The sequence below is a fragment of the Sphaerodactylus townsendi genome, linkage group LG06, assembly GCF_021028975.2.
Source record: "Sphaerodactylus townsendi isolate TG3544 linkage group LG06, MPM_Stown_v2.3, whole genome shotgun sequence".
Classification (NCBI taxonomy): Eukaryota; Metazoa; Chordata; class Lepidosauria; order Squamata; family Sphaerodactylidae; genus Sphaerodactylus; species Sphaerodactylus townsendi.
Window position 1 is genome coordinate 72218001 of NC_059430.1, and position 24269 is coordinate 72242269.

At 43.8% G+C, this 24269-nt stretch overlaps 1 protein-coding gene across 3 annotated transcripts in view; it reads left to right on the plus strand.

Annotated features, from left to right (window-relative positions):
• MET (MET proto-oncogene, receptor tyrosine kinase) overlaps positions 1-24269 on the plus strand; it is a 127633-nt gene that overhangs the window by 43972 nt on the left and 59392 nt on the right. For all 3 annotated transcript variants that reach the window (XR_007244835.1, XM_048500644.1, XM_048500645.1), the window contains one exon: positions 11322-11513. Coding sequence is in view for 2 of the 3 variants with exons in the window: in XM_048500644.1 (XP_048356601.1) it covers positions 11322-11513 (192 nt within the window). In the remaining variant the exon portion in view is untranslated. The remainder of the gene's footprint in view (positions 1-11321; positions 11514-24269) is intronic.

Sequence of the window (24269 nt, forward strand, 5' to 3'; positions counted from 1 at the left end):
TGTTTTGATGGACTCTCTCACCTTCTGAGACTGGCTAAACACACTCTGGCTGGGCCAGTCAGATTTCCCTCCTTTTCTTAGGGACTGTGCTGCTTGGTATGGTAGCAAGAAGTGATTTAAAGCACAATTGCTGAGCCCTATAACTCCCCAGAAGGTGAAAGAAGCCAGTTTATTTTTTGCAAATCCATTTATTAAGGCATTAAATAATATTGAGGCAGGTTCAACAAATGGAAGTAAAATTTATTTAACAAATTAGATGGAATAGGAGAAACTTAGATGGAAGGTAAATGGGTAGGAGATAAATATGTAAAGCAACTGTGATGGACTGCACAGTAAAAGGAGAGTCAAAAAGTGCAGGTCTGTCTAGAAACAGGATGTTTACAAATGACAGTGGGGAATAAACTCCTTAGGAACAGTGAGGCACCCGGATTAGGTATGCTAATTTGCACCCTGATTGCTGTAGCAGCTGGATGACTAAGAGAGGGAGGAGGATATCTCTCTGACATGAAAAGCTTGAGTATGCTTTTGGATTCTGACTGCTATGAGTGAATATGTACATGCCTTAACTGTGTGTCTAAACATATCAGCTTTGAGGGTGTATTTCAGTGTGAAGAATCTGAATGGTTATACAGTGAATAGCCTGAGCTGAGAAAGTAAAATAATACCCAGACAAGAAGAACTGGTTGTTTATTGAGGAGCAGAGACTTTCCACAAGTGCCCATAAATGTAAACGATAGGAATAGATCTTCTGAGGAAGAAGACTACCTGAATAGTCAGTGCAGGATTATACACAATAGGTGGATCCCATCTGGTGTATTAGAGTTTTGCTTTATGTTTTACCTCAAAAGAGATGTATGTGCAAGGGACAGCGGGAAGAGGCAGACATGATAAGCTGAGCTGTGAAGTGAACTTTAGCTTGAAGAAGTGAGAGTTGAAAGTATTCAACCGGGCTCAAGAGGAGGAGAAAAGAATGTCACATTTCGCTGCAGAGCTTTATCTTGGCTGCACTTTCTAGTGAGGCAGGAGTAAAAACTAGACCATGACATCCTGCCCAGGAGACAGGAAGTGGAAAGTTTATTTCTGCCCCCCTAAGCAGCAGCCAGTCAGAAACATTCTAGCTCAGTGGTGGCGAACCTATGGCACGGGTGCCAGAGGTGGCACTCAGAGCCTTCTCTGTGGGCACGCACAGAGTCGCGCCCCCCCCCCCCCACATCTAGGCTGGCCTGGGCCACTGGACTCAATTATTAGCATTAAACCTAAGACCTAGTTTTGGGGAAGCAGTGTAGGTAACCCTGTTAAGCGCTGTTAAATCCCAGATTTTCATGCAAAGAACTAAAGCGCAATCCTTTACTTGGGAGTAAGCTTGGTTGCTGGCAATGGGGCTTGCTTCTGAATAAACCCTCCTAGGGTCGTGATTCACCTGTTGGAAGAGTTGCACGGTTGCTTCAAAGCAAAGCCACCGACTACCACCAAGCTTACTCCCGAGTAACGTACGCCTCAGAGCCAACCGTTTTTCTAAACTAAAACCTCAGTATTCAGGTTAAATTGCTGTGTTGGCACTTTGCGATAAATAAGTGGGTCTTGGGTTGCAATTTGGGCACTCAGCCTCAAAAAGGTTCACCATCACTGTTCTAGCTTGAAGATGCCCTCCTCCTTAGAGCAAGAATGTCCCCTTATGCAAATGGATTTCAGTGGATCAAACCTACCATGCCTAATTCAGGTAAAATCCAATGCAATTCAGGCCCTCTTTGTATGTTGATAGTAAAGCAGCTACTCTTTCAGTGCTCACACACAGCCTTGACTTAGATAACCGAAAGAAACAAGACCAGTAGTGTGGGCAACAGTCTAGCAGTGCAATCCATGACAGAGGATGCAGTTATGTGACAACTGGGGATGGTACTATAGCGGTGCACATATAGGCGATGCAGGGAACTGAAAAAACTAAAAAATCCTTTGGCTGACCTGGAAATCCCTATTGTTGCCCAATGAAGTATCACACCCTAAAATGTAGCATAAGTCACTGGGCAGCGTAGGGGGCCAAAAGCACTGTGGAAAGGCAGCTCCATCCCTAGAAAACCTCCCAGATCTTCCCTATTACACAAAGGCAGGGTTTTGTGGTAGAGAAGCATTGGCACATGCAGCAGCTTCTGGGTTTCCCATTAACATCATTGTAGCCCCCCCCCCCCGCCTCATTTGCCCCTTAATGCCAGTGGAGTGGCCACCCATGTCGGCGCACCTCTCTGCCACTTCAAGGACTCCATTTGCCCCTGCCCCTTTGGTTAGCATTGCAAGAAACCTGAGACAGGAAACACAATCAGGCATTTGGAAATGTACCATAATAGTGAACAAGTCAAGGTTAAGAGCAGTGGGAGAATCCTCTCCACGACTGAGCTTCACTTCACTATACTACTACTTATCTTAACATTTATACAGAGAGAGGCAAAAAGTTATATCCTTGACTGCTACAAATCTGCAGTAGGAGCAGATCCTTTGAGCTGGCCGAGCTGCTCTGGAGCTTTGGGCCGCAGTGTCATCAATATGGAGATGACACCCAGCTTGTCTTTACAATAGCAGGCTGCTCACACTCGGCCCCTGAGGCTCTCCAGCAGTGTTGAGGCTGTAGCTGGTTGATTAAGAACTAGCAGGTTGAAACTGAATCCAGCAAAGATGAAGATCCTGTTGGAATTTTCAGCATTGCTTACATGCATCAGCAGCAGCAGCAAGGTATGCTGGGATACCTCTACGAACATTCTAAAGATAACAGTTAAAAACCATTGGTAGTTCTTCTTCTGCTTCCTGACTGAGAGAAAGATTTCTCTGTGTACTGCTAACCAATGCTATGTAAAATTGCCTTTAACTAAGATACTGTATAAGCTTAGTATCACAACCAATATATATATATGAACTTCTGAAGTAAAATGGCTGGTCTTTTGAAAGACAACTATTCTTATTTAATGTGCCACACAATCCACATTTCTGCTTGCTACTCTGCTTGACAGGATTATATATTGTAAATATACCTGTTACCATTCAGGTCCTGTGGGTGGGTCGGGGGAGATGCTAGCCGACTTTAAAACTTGTTCAGAATGCGGCTGTTAGGCTCTTAGTGGGAGCGTCTAGCAGGGACCATATAACACCTGTCCTATACCATCTTAATTTGCTGCCTAGCGAGTACCAGGTTAACTTCAAGGTATTGGTTTTGACCTTTAAGGCTGTGAGTGGTCTTGGACCCACAATACTTAGGGACCGCCTTTCCCCATATTGCCCTAGTAGGTCCCTCTGCTCCTTGGAGGACAACCTTTTAGTAATCCCTGACCCAAAAACTATTCAGCTGGCCTTGACAAAGGCCAAGGCCTATTCGATCCTGGCCCCTACCTGGTGGAATGTGCTCCCGAATGAAATCAGGGCCCCCATGGGACTTCTTGATTTCGCAGGGCCTGTAAGAGCTATTCTGCCGGGCTTTCTCTGGAGGCCAGCCAGCTGACATCTATTTTTCTGGCCTCCCGGGGGGATAAATTGGGGATTGTAAGTCGCCATCTTGGGTTGTTTAAGTTGTGTGTATTGTATAAATTGTTTTTAACACATAGGATATGTATTATTGTTTTAATTGTAGTAGTGTTTTAATGATGTTGTATGCCGCCCTGAGCCCCTCGGGGATGGCGGGGTAAAAATCCAAAAATAAATAAAATAATATAAATAAATAAAAAACAGAGCAAAAGACCCAGTATATGACACCTGTGCAGCCCACCCAAGGGTCCAGACTCATGAAGATCACTGGACTAAACAGACTGGTTGCCAGATTTAAATCTGATCTTAGATTATCAAAGTTTCCAAACTAAATTTCTTTTGGATGAGTACACCAAAAGATAATCCATTACTTCAAATATTTTTCATTGTTTTGTTTTTGATCAAGTTAAATTATAGATGCAATAAAATTAGAATTTTTTCTTTTACTACTTTATAGGCAGAAAAACTCTGCTGGAAGATTGCTACAAAACCAGTGATTAAAGTTACTCTTCCTTTTAAAGTACACACTCTTACAGGGCTCATAACAATGATCAGGATCCACCAACAATTTTTCTTGTACCATCCCATATCCATTTTCATTGGGGTCTTTGAATGGAGGTAAAAGTTGTGGTTCTTGCGTATGATAATTTTTTCAAAAATATTTCAGTGAGAAAAAGAGTACCATAGAAATTGAGGGGGGGACACAGCATGGAATTAGTTTCACTGAAACGAAAAGATTATTTGTTAACCATCCTGGAAGCTTCTGAATCATTTCTTTGGCATTTTGTTTGCCACATTCACAGTGGGGGAAATTGAATTCAATGCTCTGGACACAGATTCAAACTTAGTGGTTTTCAGCATGGATAATTCAAGTCAAAGTTGCTAACTTTTGCAGTTTATCAATGCTAGGCAACCTAAAATAAAAATGGTTGAATTCATGAGTTTAGGACTGCTTTCCCCCCCTTCCTCTTCAAGGGAAGTATGGCAATTCTTTAATGTTTCTGTATCAAGATAGTACACAAGAAGTATTCTGATTTTTCATATTGTTTGCCTCTCTTTATCATTCTTGCAATGGTGTGATAAATTGGTCATTATTTTTGTCAAGTGAGCAGTTGCAAACGAAGAAAAGAAAAGATTTAGAACAAGTGTGAAATTACAGCAAGAGTCCTGCTGAAATAAAACCAGGAGCCAGTAAAATAAACACACAGTGATTTTTCTTTGCAAAGATGATAGATGAGCAAAATTGAGTTATACTTGCATTGTAATGGGAGAAAATAATTGCAATCCTCCATCAGGAAACCACAAAGACTTTTATTGATCTGCTGTTTTCAGGACATGTCCAGTAAAATTTAATAAAACAGAGATAAATAAGTCCTTCAAAGCTCTGTAATGATGATCTTGGTTTTTATTACAAATTTTTGGCAGGATTAAAAATATATCTTCAGTCATAAGTGATTGATGTCGTTTTTATTCTAAAGACTTGTATTGGATGTTGCCAGGAATGCCAAATATTTCTTTAGAGTCAGAGAAGAAAACGTACCTCACTTTCCTGTTTATTCATACCTGATGCAGTATTGTACAAAATTGCACAACATATCTGACAGTATTCACTTATGAGCCTAAAAATAAATTTTCATATCTTAAATGGAATGACACAAGAAATAAAGGATACAATTGTCCATGCTGCATGTAACTACTACGTTATTTCTTGTTAAGTGAGAACATGCAATGTTTCCTTTCACAAAGCTCCTAACAATGATGCTGGGACCTCAGGTCACAAGGCAGGGGAAAGTAATGCTGGAGTATCTTTGCAACTCCTTTGCATGCCAGTCTTTTCCTTTGATATCCAAACCACAGTGCCAAGAAAATTGGAAGCATATTTAACCCAATATGCGGAGGCCCGGGGACATGCCGGGTCGGCCGGGCGCCGGCGATCCGTGGCGCCGGCTGCCCGGCTGTTCCCAGGACCGTCCGTGCGGACGGTCCCAGCGTCGTCGGCGTCGGCGTCGGAAACGCCGACCCAGCCGTTTCCACCTTCATGCGGAAATGGCCTTGGCCTCTTAAGAGTGGTTTCATCCAGGTTAAGAATCAAAGCTACTGCAATAGAGACAAGCATCTCTATTGTGCCTGCTATTCATACATCACAGCTGCTTGGAATCACTACACAAAAGAAAAAGGAAGCATTCATGTGCTACTGGCAATTAACCAGATTCACATAAGTCACAAGCAAACTTAGATTTGTTCATGACAAACTGCCTGTATCTTTGGTTTTGGTCACAACTCTGATTGTCAACATGGCTTACATAACAAGTGCAGGCTTTAGCTTTTATCTGAGGTGTATTCTTTCATTTTTGTTATACATGTCATCCATAGATCCTTCTGTTTCTCTCATGTCTTCCCATCCTCCCCATCCTGTGCCTTTAGAAATTTTTGGAAAACGATACTACATAGACTGGCCTATTTCTGTATGCCTCTTTGTTTCCAGAGATGGCAGCATGATGGTTTGTGAGATTTAGGGCCTTCTTTTCAAGTAACCCTGTTTCCGTTATAATTGCCATTTTGCCTCCTCCATATTTTTGCCTCCTTCCCACCTTAAAAATTTTGTAACTCCAGAATTTAGCTAGAGTCATTTGCCTTGGGTGCATCATGAGGAAATATAGTCAGCTTCCAAACCTGTTTTTTATATGTAATACTATATGCTGAAACTGAAATGGAAGCAAACAAGCTTTTCCAGCTATTTTGTGCTCAGTGTATTCATTTTGCCTTATGTAAGAGTTCTGGTGAATCTTTATAGTTTAGACCATATTTGGTGGTGGTCTAGGCAACATTTCAGCAATTTGTGTACTGTTGTTTCGACCACAAATCTTTCCTGAAAAATATATGGGGAAGAAACTTTCGTTGGCCATGACCAATGAGTAGTAAAATATTTATTATCAATATCTTATTTTCTCTGTTAAACACATCTGGTCTTAGTCATTTGTGTACTATGCCTTACAATGTATTACAAAGGAATTGAACAAAATACAAGGATTGTATGGATCCATTATGTTTGTATCAGAATCAATGCTATTTACTTAGTGCTAATGTACTAAACAGATTAGAGGGATTGATGCAGTGGTAATCAATATCAAAAGAAAATAATAGAATGAATAGTATGTCAGTTGCTTTTAATGTGTATTCACTAACTACATCAACATTTATCTTTTTAAAAATCTTACATAATGTGCACATTTTTTAAGATCAATAACTAGACATATTGAATATTAAGTGTTCCTGGAAACCTTTGAAGAAAAATTATACCTTATTTTACTACAGATTTGTTCAATCTGAATGATTAATTTCTAGGAGTTTAGGATCAGACTTTTGATATTCAAGTGTTCATTAGATATCTGCCATTGCATAGCTGCTTTAAGTACTGGGAAGATCAGGTTCAAATTTCCATTCTGCCACGGAAACTCCCGAAGTGACTCTGAGCCCATTCCTATCCCTCACCCTAAGGCCGTTTCCGCACGGCGGCGGAAACGGCGAGGTCGGCGCATTGCGCGCCGACCTGAAGACGCTGGGACCGTCCGCATGGACGGTCCTTGAAGCAGCTGGGCAGCCGGCGCCGCGGAGCGTTAGCACCCAGCCGACCCCTGTCCCCTGGCCTCCGGTCGCCCGAGGCCTGGGGACTACGCTATGGCCCTTCCAGCCTGCTTCAGGCGCTGCAGGGCCAGCATATCCCCAGACCTCGGCGACGCGCCGGAGGCCCGAGGTGAAAGTGCGGGTGGGGAGGCATGAAGCCGCTGCCGTTGCGCTCGGCAGCGGCTTCATGCCGGCGTTTCCCCAAAAGAGCACTGGGAAGCTCGGGGAAACGCCGCCTTCAGGCCGGCCGGGCGGCGCGAGGGCGGCGCGGCTGCGTTGCAGCTGCACCCCCCGTGCGAATGGCGGCCTGGAGACGGTGTTTTTACCGTCTCCAGGCCGCCATGAATTGCCCGTGCAGAAACGGCCTAACTGTTTCTTAAGGTTGTTGTGAGGATGAAGCGGAGAAAGGGAGAACAATACAATCCTGATCAGGGAGAAAAGTAGAATTTAAATAAAATATTAAATCCACTTTCCAAGAGCACGAGCTGCCTCTCATTTTAGACCCTAGATTTTTCTAAATGACATTCAAGTGTCTGGTGCGGCTGCTCAAATCCTTTGACCTTGGGTCCTCTCTCACCGCAGCCTTCCTCAGCCCCCAAGTAATGATCCTTAGGGCCAGTGGACCCACAGGAACACTTTGGGGATCAAGTTAGACTCTGGAGAGGTGGGGGGATTGTCAGAACCAGCCTTCCAAACAGAAAAGCTGTTGGAGGAACTGTTTATGTCTCCCATGTCGGTATTAGGTTGGGAATAAGGGGGAAAGTGTAGCATGGGGAACAGGGAGAGATGAAGATTTCTTTTTTTAAAATGTTGCATTGCACAAGGCTATGTTTAATTACAATGAATTAAAATTACATTTTGTTCTGAGAACTGTGTGTCAACCTTTGAGATGATTGGAAACAAACTTGAGTGTCACAAACCAGGTTGGGAATGGCTACCTTTGAAGAAGACCAGAATGCATTTATAAAATGGATGTAGACCAGAATTTTAAATACTTTAGAAATATTTTTGATCAGCAAAAACTGGGAGACCCGTAGATGCACAATAATTTTCAGCAAATCACAAATTATTATTAGGAACAAACAAAATATAATTTGTGACTTCATGTCCATGGATTAAATGGAATTGCCTACACCTCATCACATTCCAATGTAGATTTATTTCATATGAATGTTTTTTATAATGAGTCATGAATGGACTTTGTACTTTCACTCATGTACAGGGAGGAGAGGAGTAACACCAAGCCACATACCGGCAGAGGTCCTGCTGAATTACAATATTTGTGGGATTTGTCACTGGAATTTAGCATCAGATTTATGAACGTATAATCCAGAGATAATGGGCATTTTCCATTTTGGCAGCCAAGTGAATAGTTTAGAGAATATGTGCAGGAAAGAAAAGAGATGAACTATTTCCTTACAGCCAAAGTCAAAGAAGCCTCTTGGAATTCAAACAGTATGGTTGTTATCCATGAGGAATGTCTGATCTTATGTAGATTCCCTCTGCTTAAATTTATTGAGATGGCAGCCTGTTGTTCATATAAAGCAAATTTTTTGCATTTCTGAAGTAATCAAATGTACATTAATATATTTCGTCATTATAAGAGTAAGTTCTTAGGTAGGAGTCAAAAACTTCAGTGGCTCTTATAAGAGTCTGGCATCCTTTCCCTCACCTTCTCTTCTACAGCTAGTAAGGTTCTGCATAGAAAAAGTGTTCAGAATGTTACTGTTACCTGCAAAGGTTGATACCTGTGTTTACGCAACTTTACTGCTTTTGGAGACAGAGTTAGCACGACTGCTTACATGTCTCAGCAAAGCTTTATGGTTAAGAAAATCTAATCACATGTTGTGAAGTACTGTAGTGAATACTATCAAAGTTGATACAGTCTGGCCCACTGTGCTGGGTGGACCTGAATGTTCCTGTGTGCATGTATCTGCCACTAATGCACTTACATTGTCAGAACATAAGTGCAGTGCTCATCCATGCTGCAGATCTTGGGTACATTAATGTTGCATGCAGAAGGGATGGGACCTATTTTATATGAGATCTAGTTGGTATCCCAGTGGGTAAGGTCTTGCTTGCCTGATGTTGCATGTAAGTTGGGTTTCTAGCCAGTAAAACACTGGACATTCTGTTTTGAGGGAAACTCTGTATTTTTTCTTGCTCTGGTATTATTATTTCCATACCATTGAACCCCCCTTTTTATCATTGTTGAAACTACGTATTCTCTAAATACTGTGGATATAAATAAAAGTCCCCATTTTCTCACTAAGATTGAACTGGCATGTCTTCCATCTTTGCCAGTGTCATTAGGGACCTTATTATGCAGACAAAATGCTTCAGCACCCTCCTGAAGCTTACCTCTATAATGCTGTAGAATCAGGATATTTGCTAGCTGAATGGGTAATCGTTTTTATGAGTCTTCAGACCCACTGAAACTTTTCAACTAATCTTTACAACCTAAACAAATTGATGGTCTAAAGTGTGTTCAGTTATCACTGACCTTGTACGTATGCATATAAATGTATAGATTGTTGTGAACACATTCTTAGTAAAAATCTATAGTCTCAGAAAAAGATGTTAGTTGTGTTGTGCATTCCTCTGCCATAAAACTCAACATGCTGGACCTCCTTTGTTGTAGAGCAGACACTCTGTCTGGGTTCTAGTGCATACCTAACCTTCCCCCCCCCCCCCCCCCGTATGAAAGTTTGAAAGTGAAAATACATTTTGGCATTATGTTTAATTATACGAGGTTATGGTTTTAAACAATGTTTTTGACAAAGGCAGCACGTAAAAATGAATGATAATTTTCATATTCGTTCAAAACTATATCCTCATGTGGAAGTTATAGAAATCTAAATGGTCCTTGTTTATTATCTGGAATGGAAGATGAAGTATCAATAGTAACTGAATTCTCAGTTAATAGATTACCATTGAATTGTCAATATAACATGGACAGGCTCTTTTTCTAATGACTAACTTACAGTGTATTGTTCAGGGAGTAATTTCCTTGAAAAGAAAGACATGTATTCCCTGTCATTGAATAAGAGGATTAAAAATGAACAAATAATCTATTATGGTAATAGCCTTGATAATATAAAACAGTATTGGCAAGTATGAGTTTTAAGTAACAGGAGGTCAAAATATTTCTGACCTAATTAAATTCCCTTGGTATCCCTGTACTTCTGCTTCTTGACAGGCCAAGCCCTTCTGGTCTTATAATGACAGTAAAATTGATAAGTACAAATGAGACATTTGAATAATTCTATTGCTTGGAATTGTGAGACCAAAAGAAAACTCTTGTTTTTAGTTACTACTGGAAATAGAGTGAAGGGGTCTGCCAATGCATTTTTGTTTATCCTGAAGGAATTTTAGGACTTCCATTTTTAAAAGCAATTGTCCAGATCTTATAGTCATTAGCTGCACCTTGAAATCGCATTTGCAGGCAGTCTCTTAGAGTATCAAATGGTTTTCTTAAATAATTGTTCCACAAAACTAATAAGAGGTTTCATGAATAATTTTCAATGTAGGGAACCAGGAGACTCAAAGGGCCTTACAAATTCCTTTCCCTCCCTCCCCCCACCCCCAACAACAAACACCCTGTGAGGTGGGTGGGGCTGAAAGAGCTCTGAAGAACTGTGATGAGCCCAAGGTCACCCAGCTGGCATGTGTTGGAGTGCACAGGCCAATCTAGTTCCCCAGATAAGCCTCCACAGCTCAAGTGTCAGAGCGGAGAATCAAATCCGGTTCTCCAGATTAGAGTGCACCTACTCTTAACCACTACGCCATTGCTGCTCCTAAGAACATAAGAAGAACATAAGAACAAGCCAGCTGGATCAGACCAGAGTCCATCTAGTCCAGCTCTCTGCTACTCGCAGTGGCCCACTAGGTGCCTTTGGGAGCTTACCAAAAGAAATAAATAAAATAAGTAAAACATGAAAGTGACTATCTTAGAAAAGGAATTGTACATCGAATAAGAACAGTGTTTGTGTGAGAGATGCGTCATTCAAAAATTGTTCTCTTTGATTTGTGGCATACTGATTTTGTAGCACAGTAATGTTATGAAACCATTTAAAATTATCTTTCAGAAAGAAGATTTGCATCCACTTTCAAAACAGCCTCTATCTGGCAGAGGCCTTCCTGTTTGCTTGTTTGTTTTCTTTCTCATAAAACATCTAACTTTCTTACAGTCTTTTTCAAGAAATGCCTCTTACTGTGGAGCCCAAGATGATGAATATCGAGTGGAAGTTACAATGGCTTTACAGCGGATTGACATATTTGCACAGCAGTTCAACAGTGTCCTGTTAACTTCCATATCTGTCTTCACTAAAGGCGAACTTACCATAGCAAACCTTGGGACATCAGCAGGCCGCTTCATGCAGGTAGGTGATACTGCCTGTTTCTCTTCTTTCAATGACTTTACCCACATGGTAAGAAACAAAAACGTATTTAGGAATTGGGAGGAAGAGAAGCTTCATTTTAATAGAAATGAGAAAGTTTGTAATAATGTCACAAGGGGGATGCATGCTTGAATTTAATGAGAACAAAATATTTTCTGGGTTGATTAGATTAACTTTGCTCCCTATTGCTCTGCTATATTTGGGTATGGTGACTGGTTATTACTGCTGATGAAATTATGCATACTTTCTTCTCCCTTCCTGCTTTAATTTGTATCCAGCTATTCCTTAGATGCAAGGTGATGGCGTTTCTCTTTCTAAGCAGATACTTCCCACATTATCGTTTGTTTCACCCAGTAGCCGGTACTTCTACTTTGGCAGTTTGTTAATAAAGCCTTCTGTAGTTACATACACGCTCCAAATTGATAAGTGCCACAAAGCTTCTACAGATTATTTGTTTGTTTAGAAAATTTATATGTAGATCTCTCTAGAGATCTGCCCTTTGCTTGATCTGTACTGGACAAGAAAGTTCTGTTTCATGAGGTCAAGCTCTATTGGCTTTTTTATGCAAGTATAAATTCATGTATAACCACCATATTGTGGAGCAGTACAATGACCATTTCTGCACGGTCCAAATATACTGGGTTGAGCAAGAGAAATATCTCGGTTTGGCCAAGAAGTTCACATGGTTCTCAATCCTAAAGCAGGTTTGTCCTGCAATATTTTCCTCATCCTGGGTTTTTTAAAAAAACACTGAAATGTTGATCTTTTTCCAAACCCCCGCATTGAATTGCTCCCATGCGAAGGCCACGAGAGCAAAACCTATTTATTTTCCCCTCCCCATCCCCCATCTGATCTCCCCGCCTTACATCATGTCAGTTTCATTTGTGCTGAATTGCAGCCCGCCCTTTCCAAAACGTTTCCCAAACAAGTTTTCTGCCCTTTGACAGCTCTTCCAGCAGCCAGGCAATCAAGCCCATGCAGGACAGCATGAGCACTCGCTCATTTCAGCTTGCTTTCACCAAGCGCCTCTCAGGGCAGCCACCCCAGTGCCACAGCTCCTGGCTCTCTTTCCCAATGGGATCCTGGGAGGAGGGGGGTGGGGAAGTGCCTGCCTGGCAGGATGCTCTCATTCCGTGACAGCCCCAAGACCAGTCAAATGTTATTTGGTATATGGGGTGGTGGGGGTGGTGAGTGTCTCATACTGTGGTTTCCTGCACACCTTTAAATGTGGATGGGACATAGTGCTCTGCCTAGTATTGATTAAAAGTTTTTACTTTGTATAGCACAATGTGCTTGCCATATTGCTCACTGCACCGGCTCCTTTCCAAAACTAGAGAAAAAGTGTGTGTGTGTCCTGCTTGGTTTTTCTGCAGTTGCTGTAGATTCATCAATCAAAAGTATTGCCTTTGGGAGGAGGGGAAGATCCAATCAGAATGCAGCACACCAGGGATGTTTGAGCATGTGTGCTACATCAACATTGTAAAAAGAAAAAAGCCAGGCTTGCGCGAAAGAAATTGGAGCATTTCCTCCCATTCTTAACTCGATTCCTTCACAGAAATGGGCACCCGTGCAAAGGGAGAAACCAGGATAAAATAGACCCAGATTTTTATGTAACCCGGTGTAATTGTGCTGTGTGGAATCGACCAATGTGAACTAATCCTTCTAATACTAGAAAGTATCTGGTCCCCACTGGACAATCTAGAATAGAGTAGAAGATGTCTGTCAGAAGATATTTGAGGGACTATCTGTTTCTGTATGTTGGTTGTACTGTTCCAAGAAGCTCCAGCTCATTGTGTGCTATCTCCCTAAGAATATTCATTCTTCTTGAAATCAGGATCATGCCATTTCAGTCCATTCCCAACCTTTCATGTGGATTGGCGAGCATGAGAAGAGTAGGAGACCACAATCTCTAATGGCTTTAAGAAAGGAATGTAAGGCAGGGAGTACTTTACTGATATTTCAGGGCTTTTTTGATAATGTTGATGATATTTGACTTTGAGTTTCTCTTGAGGGTGGCAATTCGCAGTGCTAAGGTATATTTTAATGCCAGCTAGAAAATTTGTTTTAAAATACTTTGATCTTTATGTGGAAAAGGTGATATAAATATTTTAAGTAATAAATATTTGTTGGATGTGTTATTGCAGGAAAAAATTGTTTTAGACCTCAGTAGAAACTCTGCTGGTTTTCAGTAGAAACTTTCCACAATGGCAAGCAAACTTGGTTATTTCCTTCATTTATGGGCATTTTTGGATTGACAGCAGGAAAACTTGCATTTTATTTTTAGACTGTTCGAATAAATTTGAGTGACAATGCAATCCTGTGCATAGTTAATGTAGTCTAAGCGCATTGAAATCTGAGAATTGGTACTGACTGGCATAGTTCTACACAGGACGGCACTGGGAATAAAATCCTAAGAGCTGGCTGTATGAATAATGAAAGACAGTAGCATCAACATATTTATTTTTTTAAAACCTTCGGTGAATTTTGTGTATTTAACAGAAAATATTTTCAATAACTTCTCCAGAAATAAACTTATAAGATTTATTTTCCCTCACTACTGGCAATTTTGTCAGCATCTTGCTTTCCTCCACCACCACCACCCAAATCATACAGAACACTAAGGAAACTAGCATGGTTCTTTCAGAGTACATTTCCTTTTGAAAGGCCAGCAAAGGAATAAAAAGGAATGCTATTGCTGAGATACATATTGCCATTAACAGAAATATTCATGTCCAGTGACTTAGCTTGGATTGAGTTACAGAGTAAAGTTATCTCCCAGATCGTACTGTAATAACCCATGGAGATCTCTTTTTCTTTTTTCCCTGCGCAGCCCCAGGGCCTGACACATTCAACAGTAAAGAACACAAGGCTTGCTTCTAATGCTTAGTAATAGTGTACTCATCCTTACCAAAGCTTGCCTTGAGATAATTTGATAGGCAGTGCTAAAAGTTCCTTGTTTCTAGAATAGAGGAATTACAGCTTTTTCAGAATGCTGTCTTCTTACATTAGATTTTTTTCCTTTTTACAACATAAGTGATTGCCCAGGCAATCCTTTCAAACATTTATTCATTATCAAGTTCTCTAGACCAGTAGATAAGTGAACATGTAAATAATTCATATTTATGAGCAATGAATAGAAAATGTTGTATGTAAAGACCAGCATATATGTATTTTCATTTTCCTGGAATGCAGTTGCTTAACTTCAAGATAATGCAGTAGTTACATAATTTGTTTGTTCAGTGTCTTCATTCCCAGTTTTGAAGTTCCTGGTCCAAGTGAGCCAAACCTGAGATTTCATGCGTCTTAATGTCAGAGGATGAAAAGGGAGATTGCTTTATTTGCTTCTGTGGAACAATGACCAGGAGAACTGAGTCTCGCCACCTATCAGAATCAGTGGTTTTTTGCCAAGAACAGTCCAAATTCTTAGGCTCTTGTGTTCTTCCCTTTCACTAAATTACTGTGCTTAGAATTGCTTATCGTGTGCTAGAGTTAGGGTTGCAAGGCTCAGTCTGGCAACCAATGGGGGACCGTGGGGAAACATCAGTGTGACAACATGACATTACTTCTGGGTGTCCTTTGGGAATCCCCAAAAACTCAAGTTTCATCCATTTCCTAGAAAGTCATGACATTACAATGCTGGCCAATAGCCATTTTTAAATCATATTTTTCTCCTACTGCTGCTCAGAATGGCATCAGGAGATCACAGCTTAGGGTGGGAAAAATGAAGTAAGTAAATCCATATGAATTTATGAACTCTATGTAGTAATTTTTTTCTAAACCAAACTCTTATGTGGTCCATCCCTAAAGGTAATGTCAAGAACATTTTCTTGAGATAGGACAGCTTCACTGAACTCTCAGGGTTGACACATTGCAGTTTGCTGTGGACACTTTTTTGGGACGAGACAGCTGTACTTGTAGGTCAAAGCCATGGCTGCATGGCATTTAAAATTGTAGGAGTGTTACAGCTACCTGTCCTGCAAGTTAGGAGGGACATTTTTAATTTGGTTTGCTGCTGCTAACAAAAGATCCACGTGTCTACTGTGTTGTCTTGTCTGCCACCTCACTGAACTGGGACATATAATAATATATTAAATGCCCACGCTTCTGTAAAAACTTAGCCATTATCTGAAGTGAAGGAAAGAGCTTCCATCTACCTTTTCCCTCTCTCTTTAGCATGAGGCACGGCTTCTCAGTTAAGAGAGTGAAATAGCCAAGAGTAGAGCCAGCTGGTTGTGGAGAACGTGATGAATGTTCCTTTAAGTAGGATTGTTCCCCTAGCACACCTGATGTTTATTAAGCCTGGTGTATTATCATGAGCCAGTTATTGCTCTCTTATAGTTTTTGTTCTCTGTCTGTGTTCAGAGACTTTATGTCTCCAGGCTTCCCTCTTTCTTGAACTCTACTGCTGTCCTTTGAGCATGTCTGATGATTGCCCTGTTTGCTGCAACTGAGAGACATTACAGGGAAAGAGTAGTAAAACCACTACCTCCACCACCCACTGTGACCAGCTCACTTCCATGGGGATTGCTACCATGAGGGCAGTTGTACTGTCTCTTCTCTGAGGCCAGCTTGGCAACCATCCAGGCATTGGGATGAGAATACAGAGGTTTGTGGAAGTGTAGTTGGAGCTTTGGTCCCTTTGCTGGCCTTGTAGGTCAAAGAAGCATTTAGTTTACCCATCCTCCAGTCCCTGAGACTACCACTGTTTTAAGGTGAGACCCATTTGCTGACCATAAGCCTTATTTGCCTACTTTCCTGAAACATGGAGTGGTGGCCATGTTGGAGAACAGTGCTCAGAAAAGCCACAGGTGGCTCCCAAGCCACTGAATGAGTGTCATTGAGCTAAAGAAACACAAATACAAACATGCAAATTCTGGCTCTTGTTTATCCAGTTATAAAAACAATCTTTAGCTCAAATGCATGTGTATAGCAAAGGACACACAGCAAACCACCTTCTTCTCCTGGAGGCAACCTCGGGCATCCTGATTGGGTGATTTCCCAATCCATTATCAGGGAGGCAGGAACTACTTTTTTGTTGCAACTTCCTGTGATGGGTTGGGCATCCAATTTGGCCCCAGTTTCGTTTCCTGCCTAGCAGGGAGTGCAGGTCTTGGAGCCGAGCTCCAATTCTTCTGAGTTCCAACCTTTTTTCTTCGTTCTCTCAACTCTCCATCCTGTGTACCTTGTCTGCGTGAGTCCCTCTGTTTGTTTGTTTACCCTCCTCCGTTCCACTCCGTCTCCCTGAAGAGTTCCCGCCAAATTCGGCCGCCTTACAATGGCCGCCACCTGCTCCTTCTCTCCCCCCGAGACCTTCGCCAGCACAGCGGCGGAGAGGACGAGGGCAGCCACCCGGGCAGGGTCGCGAGTGCCCGAAGCATCGGACGCGGCCATCGCCCCGCCCCCCAAGCCGACTGGCAAGAAAGCCTCGGCGAAAAGCAAAAAGGCACGCAAACAAGGCGCCAAGCGGCAAAAGCACCATGACGACATGGCTGCTCAGTCCGCCGACGGGAGCACCAGCGCCCCCCTCAGGGCTGCGGAGGGTGTCTCCCCCCGCCCCTCCCAACACGAAGAGGCTGCAGAGGAAGAAGGGGAGGGGCGTTCCAACGCAGCCAGGGCAGATGAACCCTTCTCTGAAGAATCAGGAGACGCGTCAGAAGCAAGCGCTCCTGCAACATCCAGGCAAGATCGGGCAAGGGGGAGGGGGAGGAAACATTCCGCAGCCGACAAGGCTCTGTCTCCCGCCAATGCCAACCCTTGGGCAAATGCCTCTTCTTCACAGTTAATGAAAATGTTTTCTAAGGCCTTCAGCCATGCGCTGGATAAAAGAGACAGGGAAAAGCGTAACACCAAAGGGAAACGCACGTCCCAGCATAAGCAAAAAAGGAGGAGACATATATCTAGTTCCTCCTCCAGCTCAGGCAGCCCCCACCCTCCCTCTTCTAGATATAGAGACGCCCTCGCCATCCCCGGAGAGGAGGAATCCAGTGAGGGTGAGTCTGGAGACTCCTCTGACCACTTCTCAGAGGGAGGCGACACCCCCATAGAAACCAATGAGCAATGCAAACGTTTTTTCAAACAGGAAAATTTGGCAATGATGATGGCAAAAACCATAGCCGCCCTCGAACTGCACGATGCAGCAGACGCATAGGACCCTTCTTCGGCCTCCACCTCCAAACCAGTCAAGGGGGTTCCAAAAGGGAGCAAGGAAATCTTTCCCCAGTCAGAAGATACCCCTCAGGCTTTTCCACTCCCAGAATACTTTGAGAGAAGGATGAGGCGAGAATGGCTAAATTTAGAGGCCAGTAGATCCTCCCCAAACTTCCTTAAGAAAATGTATGTGCTTCCAGCACACATTCATGCCATCATTCAAACACCACTAGTCGACGCACCCGTGGTTGCCCTCCAATCCGGGGGGCTCGTCACCAAGGACGGGGAGGGCACAATTAGGGATCCTTCTGACAGGTGTAATGACGCATTCCTAAAGAGGATTCACGATAGACTTGCCCTTACCATCAGAGCACCATACTCCACCATGGCAAGAGCAGCCATAGTTTGGGCCCGTAGAATCCTCGCCATCATTCCTCCCGAATTCCAGGGAATTAGAGAGGGCGTAGAGAGAATGCTCATGGCAGTGTCTTACTGGGCAGATTCCACCTTCGATGCTCTCATGCTAGTTTCCCGCATCTTAGGCCTGGGAGTTGTAGCTAGGAGGCATGCCTGGCTCCGCCAATGGCAGGCTGACTTTCATTCTAAGCAGGTGGTGGCCTCCTACGACTACCACGGCTCCCGGCTATTTGGCAAAGAACTAGATGCGGTACTTGTCGAGTCCAAGGGTCACAAGAAGACCATGCCCAGGTATGTCAGATCTGACCAGGGCTCATCCTCATCAAAAACACACACAACCTTTAGGTCACAACGCACACTAGCCAGACCCTCCAATGAAGGCAGAAGGTGGTCCAACCAAAACTCCTTCCGTAGACGCAACTTCGGCTACAATACTAATAATGCCTCAAACAATTCTTCCCACTAACTTCAGACAGCCGGGAAGAGGCGGCAAGCCCTTCCAACCTGACCGGGCAGCTAGATCCTGACAAACCGGACATTCCGGTCGGCGGCTGCCTCCAATCATTCCAACTCCATTGGACGGGCGGACATGTCGACCGCTGGACCAGGGAGGTAATCACCTCAGGTTACCTCATTGAGTTCTTTCGCACTCCAAATCCCCACTTCCACCAATCCCCGGTCCACAAAGATCCCATAAAGAGAAAAAGAACTCTAGACGCCATTCACCACCTACTCAAAATCAAGGCTATCGAGCCAGTTCCATCCTCACAACGTTTCTGCGGAGTTTACTCCCACTTTTTTACAGTCCCAAAAAGAAATGGAGAATGGAGGGCCATCCTGAATCTAAGGTCTCTAAACAAGCACATCCGTCTACGCCGGTTCAAAATGGAGACCCTCAGATCAATCGTGGAGAACCTACGCCCGGGAGACTACCTCTCCTCTCTGGACTTGACAGAGGCTTATCTTCACGTGCCGATCAACCCCCTACACAGGGCGTTTCTCAGATTTGCAGTGGGCAGCCAGCACTTCCAATACAAAGCTCTACCCTTTGGGCTAGCCACTGCGCCCCGAGTTTTCACGAAGGTACTCCTGGCCCCCATCACAGCCCTTCGAGAACAGGGGATCCACGTCCACCCCTATCTGGACGATATCCTGGTGATGTCGCCATCCAGGCAACAGAACTTACAGGACCTCTCTACAGTCATATCAACGCTGAAGCGACACGGCTTCCTCATCAACTTCCAGAAGAGCTCCCTGAGTCCCAGCACTCGCATGCGTCACCTGGGAGCAATCATCGACACAACCCACAACGCTCTGTTCGTCCCTCACGACAAAGCAGTCAAAATTCAGAGACTGGTCTCCCAATTCCTAGCAGCCAGAAGAGCCTCCGTTCTACAGCTTGCCAAACTGATGGGGCTGTTCATCTCAGTTATAGACATGCTACAGTGGGCGAGATTCCACGCACGAACCTTACAAAAATTCCTGCGCCCATTCCAACAGCGAATCATGCAGAAGCAGGACCTGACAACCCCCCTCACGCCTCAGCTCAAGAACAGCCTGAGGTGGTGGGCCCACCACAGGAATCTTTGCACAGGCAAGGTTTACCTACCAGAAAATCGAATTCATATTTTCACAGACGCCAGCCTTCGGGGCTGGGGGGCCTCCTGCAACGGTCACCTAGCACAAGGCACCTGGACCCAGGATCAAACCCACCTACCGATCAACTTGCTGGAGATGATCGCCATCCGCCTAGCCCTCCACCATCTACGTCCGCATATACAGAGGCAGCACATCTTGATCAGAACAGACAATATCGCAGCCAAGGCCCATGTCAATCATCAAGGAGGCTCCCGATCCACACGCCTCCACCAAGAGGCATCCCGGATCCTCTCCTGGGCAGAATCTCGCCTCCTATCCCTTACAGCAGAACACATCAGTGGCAATCTAAACGTGGAAGCAGACTGGCTAAGCAGGCAGACGGTGCTGGAATCGGAATGGAAGCTGCACCCGGACATCTTCCAGCTGATAACACAAACCTTCGGCACCCCAGCTATCGACCTTTTCGCTTCGGCAGAAAACCATCAGCTTCCACACTTCATCACCAGGTACTTCCATCCTCGAGCCAGGGGCACCGACGCCCTGACCTCGCCCTGGCCACCCAAGCTCCTCTACGCCTTTTCCCCAATTCCAGTCATCCCCAAACTCCTGAGGAAGATCTGGAAGGAGAGGGCCAGGGTCATCCTAGTGGCTCCCTGGTGGCCCAGACGACCATGGTTTTCCTCCATTCTGCAACTCTCCATCGCTCCACCCCTGCGGCTTCCCACGCAGACAGACATGCTGACACAGGGACCAATTCATCATCCCGAACCTCAATGGTTCTGCTTAACCGCCTGGACCTTGAACGGAGAGCCTTGATCAATAAGGGATACTCCAAAAAGGTGGCAGATACCATCATCGCCTCTCGCAAACCCTCCACCATCAGAATATACAACTCCTCCTGGAGGACATTTGTTCAATGGGCAGACAAAAACCATACAGATCCCATTTGGCCTACAGTTCCTCAAGTGTTGCAGTTTCTACAGGACGGCTTCGACAGGGGCCTGAGAAGCTCCACCTTAAGGAGACAGGTCGCAGCCCTATCCACCGTCTGGCCCCGCCTACAGGGAGTCACGGCCTCCAGACACCCCGATGTCATCAAGTTCCTAAAGGGTGTGAAACAGAAGCAAACACCTGTAGTTCACAGATTCCCGTCGTGGCGACTGAGCACGGTCTTGAATGCCCTGACAAGACCCCCATTTGAACCAATCCAGTCCATCGGACTCAAATGGTTACGTATGAAACTCCTTCTCCTCGTGGCCCTCACGTCCGCCTGAAGGGTTTCAGAGCTGCGGGCACTATCTATCAACCCTCTACTTTGCACATTCCATACAGATAGAGTCGTTTTAAGACTAGACCCAACCTTCATTCCAAAGGTCAGATCCTTATTCCACATGAAACAGGAGATAGTTCTACCCACATTCTTTCCCTCCCCTTCTCACCCGAAGGAGATACTCTGGCACAAATTGGACGTCCGTAGAGCCCTCAAGGCGTTCATCATCAGAACCGAGCACATCAGAAAGACAGAAACCCTGTTTGTTAACGTTTCTACACCTAACCTAGGTTGTGCCATGTCCAAAGCGTCTATCAGTTCAGCCATCCGGTTGTGTATAACAGAAGCCTACAGGGCCGCAAAACTTCCCGTCCCTTCAGGAATTACCGCTCACTCAACTAGAAGTGCAGCGACCAATGCGGCTCTTCGACGCCAAATTCCTATTGAGGACATTTGCAAAGCGGCCACCTGGTCTACCCCTACCTCGTTCACAAGACACTATAGACTACATACCTTAGCTGCTAACGAGGTCGCCTTCGGGCACAGAGTGCTAGAGCACATATTCGGGGACTAGTTGCCCACCCAGTACGGGACACTGCTCGGGGAGGTCCCAATCAGGATGCCCGAGGTCGCCTCCAGGAGAACGGTCCTTTGGTAGACTTACCCTGAAGAGGCCTTCTCCTGGACGGCGACGAGGGCATCCTGGCCCCCCCTAGAGCTTCTTCAGTTACATGTTGCAGTTATAGCTAAGTTTTTAAAAGCACAAATAGACGAGTAATAGGAACTCAGACCAAGTTCAATGAAATTTTGTGGTTATACAGTTTTGTGTTGTTCTTCCTGTTGTGTTGTTTGTATACTGACTCTCTGTTTTACTAGTACTGCTACGTTAGTCAAGTTTCTGGGGCCAAATTGGATGCCCAACCCATCACAGGAAGTTGCAACAAAAAAGTAGTTCCTGCCTCCCTGATAATGGATTGGGAAATCACCCAATCAGGATGCCCTCGTCGCCGTCCAGGAGAAGGCCTCTTCAGGGTAAGTCTACCAATGGACCGTTCCAATCACCATCTTCTATTTTTATTTTAGAGATCAAAAACAACACATCAGCTAGGGAAAGGGAATGATAAACTCTGTATCAAGTACTGTAGGTAATTATTTAGTCCAGAGTCCACATAGTAATCTAAGATTCTCTAAGTGAATAATGGGAAGAGGGAACTGTGCTTTTCCTGTCAAAGCCCTTGCTGACCAGTCACACACATTATTGTTTTGGCTAGACTAAAAGTGTTAATTTTGTGTTGGTCCTTGAATATCCCTCGACTTAAGAGTACATTAAATATTGTTGAGGTTCTCTTACAAAGTGGACTGCTAATAATTTTTTTACTAAGACAGCTGCCTTGCATGAGAAAGAAATGAAAAATAGTTTTACTTCCTCCCTTGCTGGGACATGCTTTCTTTACAAGGTCCCCCCCCCCCCCGAGTTTGCAGCTGTTTCTGCCTTTTCTATTGTGGCTGTTTTTGGTGTGTGGCTGAGAATGCAGTCTCTGAGTACAGCTGTTGGGTGCAAAGTGAATCAGGTATTTCTCACTGGTTGTGTGATTAGAAAGTATGATGCTCTCACAGTGTTATGGGTATGAAGCTTGATTCTTAGTGAGTGAAATCTCGGCATAGTGTCCCCCCCCCCCCCCTTAAAGAACTTTATTCTCCTACAGTACAACTTCTGTGTTTAAAAACAGTTGTAGTAAGTATGCTGAAATAATAAATGGCCATGTTTCCACATCAGTTCCATGATGGCTGGAACATCTTAGCTCAAGAAATATCAAAACAGCCAGTATTAGTATTCTTTTGATAGGAAACTGGCTAAAGGGGGAAAAGGGGGTTTTGCCCATTGTTTTAGGAACAAGGAATGATTATGAGCGTGAATAGCAGTCCATGATAAGGAATTTGTAAGTTCTGATAAGCTAGTGAAGATCTGCTGGGCATTTGCTCCTCCCCTTTCAGGTGCATCAAAAAGTGAAGTTTTGAGGTATTTTAACATACGGAGAAAAACAAGACTGCAGCAAGTGGGGAGAGCCATACAACATCTAAATTATTGTCAGGCACAACTTAATCCCAACGAGATGGAAGTGCTACTGGTGGGTGGAAGGTTTAACCTAGGTCATCTGTTCTGGATGGGGGTTGCACTTACCTTGAAGGAACAGGTCTGTAGTTTTGGGGGTGCCTTTAGACCCAGGCAACTATAACCAAGAAGGTATTTTATCAGCTTCAGCTGGTTAGCCAGCTGCAGTCTTTCCCGGATAGGAAAAATCAGGCCACTGCAGTACATGCCTTGGTTACATCAAGATTAGACTACTGCAGTGTGCTCTACATGGGGCTGCACTTTGGAAACTTTGAAACGGAATGCAGCCAGAATTTTGACTGGAGTAAATCTTAGGTATCATAGCACTCCAGTCTTGGCCCACATAGGCTGACTCCCAATTTGTTTCTGGGCACAATTCACGGCACTGGAATTTACCATCAAAACTCTATTTAGTTTGGGAGCAACAGATCTGAAGGACAACCTACCTTAAGAACCTACCAAACCAATACAGTCCATTTGGATGAATTGTGTCTGAACAGCGGTGGTGCAAAACAGGAAGAAGAGAGCTAATCAGTGGAGAAGTTAGTATAGGACTAATAGAGTTCGTACATATGCAACCTTGGCAGACAACTGGGAATGAAGTTAACTGTACTTTAAATCACTGAACTCAGAGTTCAGAGCTGCGGGCTGGTGAAGAAATTGTGTGGATCAATAGCATTGTTATCATTTTGAATTTCACAAAATCCTAAAGTCTAAATCTTCTGCTCCATTTGAATTAAAGGAGCCCAGGTCAAGTTCAGTTTGAAAATAGTGGTGGCAAAGTTTTTCCAGGTCAGTGTAATTGCCTTGAAAGTTGAGCAATCTGCCAGGCTGTGAGAATGGATGAAATCAACACCTGCAACCAAGTGAGTGTTTTGCAGCAGTTCATTTTTCTTAATGATCCATTCAAATGGAAATGTTAACTTCTTCAAAGTAGATCTGCTATATACAATGGGCTGAAATGATATACAGTGTTTTAAAGTAATCTCTTCACATGTGCTCTTTTTATAAGGCTATTCTGAAAATCCTGTGAAACACAGTAAATTTGGCTTTAGGCATATCTGTTCTGGATAATGGCTTACACCTGCCATACAACCATGGAAAAATAAGAAAGCAGAACTTGGTTTGGTTTCAAGTAAGCCTCTGATTTTGTGGAAAACATCGTGAAATGTGCACAATGTAAATGTAGATC